At 34.7% G+C, this 5329-nt stretch overlaps 2 protein-coding genes across 3 annotated transcripts in view; one reads left to right on the forward strand and one right to left on the reverse strand.

The window, feature by feature from the left end:
• Positions 1-1242, forward strand: part of LOC109217716 (dolichol-phosphate mannosyltransferase subunit 1) — a 6000-nt gene extending 4758 nt beyond the window's left edge. The window contains exon 8 of the mRNA XM_019381982.1: positions 883-1242. Within this exon, the coding sequence (XP_019237527.1) occupies positions 883-987 (105 nt within the window). The 3' untranslated portion in view covers positions 988-1242. The remainder of the gene's footprint in view (positions 1-882) is intronic.
• A 547-nt stretch (positions 1243-1789) lies between these two features.
• LOC109217717 lies at positions 1790-4464 on the reverse strand. 2 transcript variants are annotated; one of them, XM_019381984.1, is made up of 3 exons: positions 4358-4464; positions 4107-4249; positions 1790-2549 (listed from the first exon to the last, which is right to left on the reverse strand). In XM_019381984.1, exons 2-3 carry the CDS (start codon positions 4213-4215, stop codon positions 2026-2028), a joined length of 633 nt encoding a protein of 210 aa, XP_019237529.1. In that variant the 5' UTR covers positions 4216-4249; positions 4358-4464; the 3' UTR covers positions 1790-2025. The 2 variants fall into 2 exon arrangements, with proteins under 2 accessions (XP_019237529.1, XP_019237528.1); XM_019381983.1 differs by lacking the exon at positions 4358-4464 and having other exon boundaries at positions 4107-4338.
• Between the last annotated feature and the right edge of the window lie 865 nt (positions 4465-5329).

A 5329-nucleotide genomic window follows, 5' to 3' on the forward strand; every position in this document is an offset into this window, starting at 1 on the left:
TGGGGGTGGGTGGGTAGAAGGTGATGATTATGACTTTGGTGACTCAAGCATCGGTTAAGACATTGGTGAAAACAAAAACCATTACTTTGCCGCTGGTGTGCGTACAGAAAAGTGAACAACCTACGGTTCATTTACGACACCATTGGACCAGCAAAGATAATGAGCCATGACAGCGAAGTTGAACCTAACTATTTTGCAGCCGAGGTGAACTTGGCAAAACTATGAACTGGTTCATTATGGAGGTGCTAGCGAAACTTCAACCAGCACATAAAAAAGATCAGCTGCTTAGTCCAGTGCAGTAGCACTTCTCGGTTCAGCGAGTTGACGAGGCACAAGTGGTAGTGGATTTTATCCGCAGCCGAGAGATTAAGATCAGATCACACACACACATTGAGATTTTATGACAGGGAAAGTTGAAGGTTGGATTTTTATCTGCAATATATGCATATAGAGTAAATATTATGAACCTATTAACTTAGTTCAGCTAATTTTAGACTACTAATGGAGACTGGGAGTTTCTTTGTTAGCTATCCCCCAATCAACTCTTGGATCCTAACCTTGTATTTTGCGGCGGTGACCCGTTTGATATTTATAACCATCATTCCAAGAAAAATAAAGAGTCAACCTGCAGGAATATATTGTGATTCTTTTGCGGCTATGAGAGCTCTCTTTATTAGTAGAGTATTATTTTTCCTCAGTCAGTCAACCACCCCCCCCCCACCCCCCCCCCCCCGGGTCTCTTCATTTTTGTTTTGTTTTCTATATCAGTTCTTCACATTTAGTCCCTGCAAGTGCTTCATTGGTTTGTTTTATTTGTATGTTGTACCTTTCATCTTTCTAAAGGTTTAGCGTAAATTCAACTTCGAATTTTGGTATTTGTAGGTTCCAATTACTTTTGTCGATAGAGTATTCGGAAGTTCCAAGCTGGGAGGATCTGAAATAGTGGAGTACCTGAAGGGCCTTCTGTATCTTCTGGTTACAACTTGATATGGATAGCGAGCTGCGACAATCTGAAGACTTAAACTAGGACCATTTAACATATTCTTTTTCTTTTTACTTCAGCTTAGGTGACAAATTTTTTGATTAATGAGTATTATGCATTGGAAAGAATGTAACTGAAGTAAACGCTACTTTGGCTTATTTTGTGGATGCTGCTTTTCAATATTGGCTAATACACTTATATAAGTTGTCTGTTATCAGATAATGTCATAAAAGGGCTTCCTTTTTCGGATCTTTGGAATAGTTTTAGGTCATTTTGATGCGGGGTCTAAGCAAATTGATTCCAACATTCTGTGAATTTAACTTGCATTTTCTAGCTTATATATGTCTATCTCTTGTTGAATTACTGAAGGAAACTGGTGTCATGAAGTTGGACAAATGTGTAGTTCCAGCTGAATCTTCAGCATCACAGTCACAATTTATATAACCTGCAATAAACTGTTTTGGTGCGCACAGACATGTGCAAGGGTGATGATGTATGAGATGAATGTGGTGGTCAGTTTTTATTATGATTAGTAGGGTTTATCATTTCTCTTTGTTCCACTCTTTCCTTCTTTTTGCAAGCATGCTGTTGCTGGTGTTTACACAACTTGCTTGTTAAGTTGGCTTCTCTTCCTTTTGTAGAAGAGTAACCCACACCAAATAATTTGAATCAACAGACTTGTTACTATGAGATACATTGATTGGAAATAAACAGGCATAACTTCCAATGCAAGTAGTTAAATGGACTACTTTTGGTTCTGCAATGGAAAGAATGACACATATATAATCATTAAGATAAGCCAACACATGAAAGAAAAACTCATATCACAACCACCCATAAAATAAAACTGAAGCTATCAGTTACATAACTTCTTCAATATACTTCAAACATCAAAGCTGCAAGTGCTTCTCAATTTGCACAGCACTAATCACATTTTCCATCCAAAAGTTCAAGAAAAGTACTACTATTACTTTTTGTTCAATAAATAAAAGGTCTATGGAAAAATCAAACATCTGTAGGAGGTAAAACAGGTTCATCCCAACTCAAATTTTCCTAACTCTTCTGACTGTAGTTTTCCTCTCTGAAAATCCAACAAATTTGTCCATGCTCACGGGCAATGGAGGCTTCTTGTTCTCCTTACTAGCCGCGCTTCTCAAGAAGTACCTTGGAGTTTCTCTCCTCTCAGCCATTGGAGTAGAAGCAACTGAGTTCCTCGCGCTTTGGTACACCTTAGGCTCTCCTCTTTTCTTCGAAGATTCAACTCTAACTCCCAAATCATAAGCTGGTTTCTTCTCATCTCCTATGTCGCCTTTCTTCCTCTTCAATCTCTCATTCCTTCTAGCAGAGTACTCTTCGTAAAACCTTCCCCTTTCAAATAAAGGACTTCTCTTTTCATTCATTGCTTCAGAGTTTCCAATAGCATTCACATCCTCATTACCAAATTCATTCTTCACCATTTTCGCTAAAGCTCTTAGTTCACAAGAAATGGTACGATACTCTGGACGAAGTTCCCATTCTTCAACATTGCTGCTAGCCCTTTTAGGCACCTGAGTTTTTGTCAAAGAACCTGCATACAATGAAAAAAATCTTAGCCCAAGAAAAGATCTCTAAAAACCATCAAAAACTAAGAAGGAAAAGGGGTCCTCAGATTTTGTCATTTTCCAACTACTATATCACGTAGGGCTGTGCATAATTTGGTAAATACCGAATTACCGTACCGAAACCAAAAAATTTGGTATTCGGTATTCGATATTTTGATATTCGGTATGGTATTTGGTTTAAGTTTTAAAAAAATATTGGTATTAGGTATGATATTTGGTATTTTAAAATGAAATACTGATACCTTACCGAAATATATATTATATTACACAATACACATTTTATTAATTATAACATAAATATAAGAAATCTAAAATTTTACTTTTCTTTATTCTCTAAGTTCATCAATTAACTCTAAGCAAGAAACAAGATATTTCTCTAAGTTTTCTCTCTATAGGTTGGTATTTGTTGGTTTTAGACAAAACTTTTGTCAACAAACGTTTTTAATTTTGTACTTTTGAGTACTTTAATTAAGAAGATTACCGTCTATGACTCTATGCACTAGTTAGTTTCAAACCGAAGTTACCGAACCGAATAAACTGAAACCAAAAGGAAAAAAAATCGAACCATACCGAATTTAATTAGGTACGGTATTGGTATAGCATTTTACGAAACCGAATACCAAAAATACCGAACCGAAATGTCTTAATACCATACCGTACCGACCAACGAACACCCTTAATATCAGGTATGAATATTTGTCCTTGTTTTACATTCAAGGAATAAGAAAATTCTTTTAAAACTATCAAGTTGGAGAACGCAAAAGGGGTCTTTCATTTTGTATTTCAGTTCCAACTACTGTACAAATAGCCTGTTTGGCCGAGCTTCTCCAAATTCAAAAAGAGTACTTTTTTTTTTCAAAGTTGAAGTGTTTGCCCAAACTTTCAGAAGAAAAAAAAGTGTTTTTGAGGAGAAGCAGAATTAGTTTTGGAGAAGCAGAAAAAAGTAACTTCTCTCCAAAAGCGTTTTTTTGAAAAATACTTTTGAGAAAAATACACACAGAAACACTTTTTAAAAACTTAACCAAACACTAACTGCTGCTCAGAAGTATTTTTTAAATTAATTAGTCAAACACAAACTGTAGCTTCAGTTTTGAGAAAAGTACTTTTGAAAAAATTACATTTTCCCAAAGTAAGCTAATTTTTTAAGCTTGGCCAATCAGGCTATAAGCATGGAAATTGGTTCCCTTTTTGTATTCAAAGATCTTAGCCAAAACAAATTCTCCAAAAACCAGAAGAAAAACAACAGAATAACAACTAAGCTCCAATCCTCTGTATCAATAGTCAACACAACACCCTTTCATTCCAAATACAAAACTCAAAAAGCAAAAGGGTCTCAAAAAATTTTCTTTCACCTGTAGAACTATTGTACTAAGCATGGAAATTGGTTCTTATTCATATTCAAAAAACCATCTAACTAGAAATGAAAAACAACATAAAAACATCCATTTCTCTTCATTCAAATAACAAAAATGAAAAAGCAAAAGAGGTCTTAAATTTTTTCTCTCAGCTCTAACAACAAATACCTGGTGGGGTACGAATGGCGTTCGGAGTAGATTGAAGAACACGGCGAGTACGAACGCCAACAGGAGATCTAGCAAGTGGAGGTTTACGGTCTGATCTTCTCATCATCATCTTGGAAATGAACACAAATCAAAGCTTGAAAAATCTGAAAAAAAAAGAATTAAAAAACACAGAAAAATAGGTGAAATGAAACTTTAAGAAAAGGAGAGAAGCGGCGGAAAATGTGAAAGAGAAGAAGAAAAATAGTGCTTACCTTATTAGTGCTTTGAGCGTTCTTCTTTTGGCAATATTAATTTATTGTTGTTAATTTTGTCCTATTTGAGAGCCTTTTATATAATTTGAATTTCGCCGTAAAGTGAGGAGGAGCGCACCAACGGTCAAATTCAAAGATCAGACGGTTTCAAATTGTCTGAAATAAAAGAAAGGATTGATGGAATATTATTGCAAGACAAAAGTTCTATATGGAAAATAATATAGAAATTAATTTCTTTGTAATATGATAATGAACTTTCTTTTTCAGTTCATAAAATTTCAACCTCAAGAGACAATGTAAAGGAGCTTTACCTTTTGCTGTTTATAGCAATTACGTTTCAATTAAATTGAGATTAACTATATAAATTCGCACGAACCATGTTACTCTATTACGCTCATTTCTGTCTAAGTAACCTAAAAAATATAATTTTTTGTATGTTATTAATGTATAGAGTAGAAATTAAATTCTTTTTCGAGATAATTCAAATGCTGAATTTACTGTGTAAATTGTCTCATGATGGATTTGTTGACATGTGACATCTTAGAAAAAATAAATATTGAAATTCATAACAGGTAGGACGTCGATAATGCCAAAGCTTAAATTGATGTGCTTTGATTGGTATCAAGTATTAAGTTAAATTAAGTATATTAAAATTTTAATATTGCATTAATATCCGTTAGAAGATTGGTGCTATCGCCACGTTTTGTAGGGGTGGGCATCAGTCGGTTCGGTTCGGCTATGAATATTATTGGTTTACTATATCGGTTATCGGTTTACAAATTTGATAAACCGATAACCGAACCGATAAGATATCAGTTATCGGGTATTGGTTAATCGGTTATCGATCATTATCGACTTGGTTATCGATTTACCCGATAAGATAACTCAATCTAGAGTTAAGCAAAAAAGAGAAGACAATTCACTGGAGTTAAGCAAAAAAGAGAGGAATTCACATATAGTATACTACCCATT

This window comes from Nicotiana attenuata, unplaced genomic scaffold, assembly GCF_001879085.1.
Source record: "Nicotiana attenuata strain UT unplaced genomic scaffold, NIATTr2, whole genome shotgun sequence".
Taxonomy (NCBI): Eukaryota; Viridiplantae; Streptophyta; class Magnoliopsida; order Solanales; family Solanaceae; genus Nicotiana; species Nicotiana attenuata.

Coding starts and splice junctions, on each gene's coding strand:
- LOC109217717 (XM_019381984.1), bottom strand. CDS start 4,215: ATGATGATGAGAAGATCAGACCGTAAACCTCCACTTGCTAGATCTCCT. Junction 2,550..4,106: donor CGCCATTCGTACCCCACCAG/GTATTTGTTGTT, acceptor CATTGTATGCAG/GTTCTTTGACAAAAACTCAG.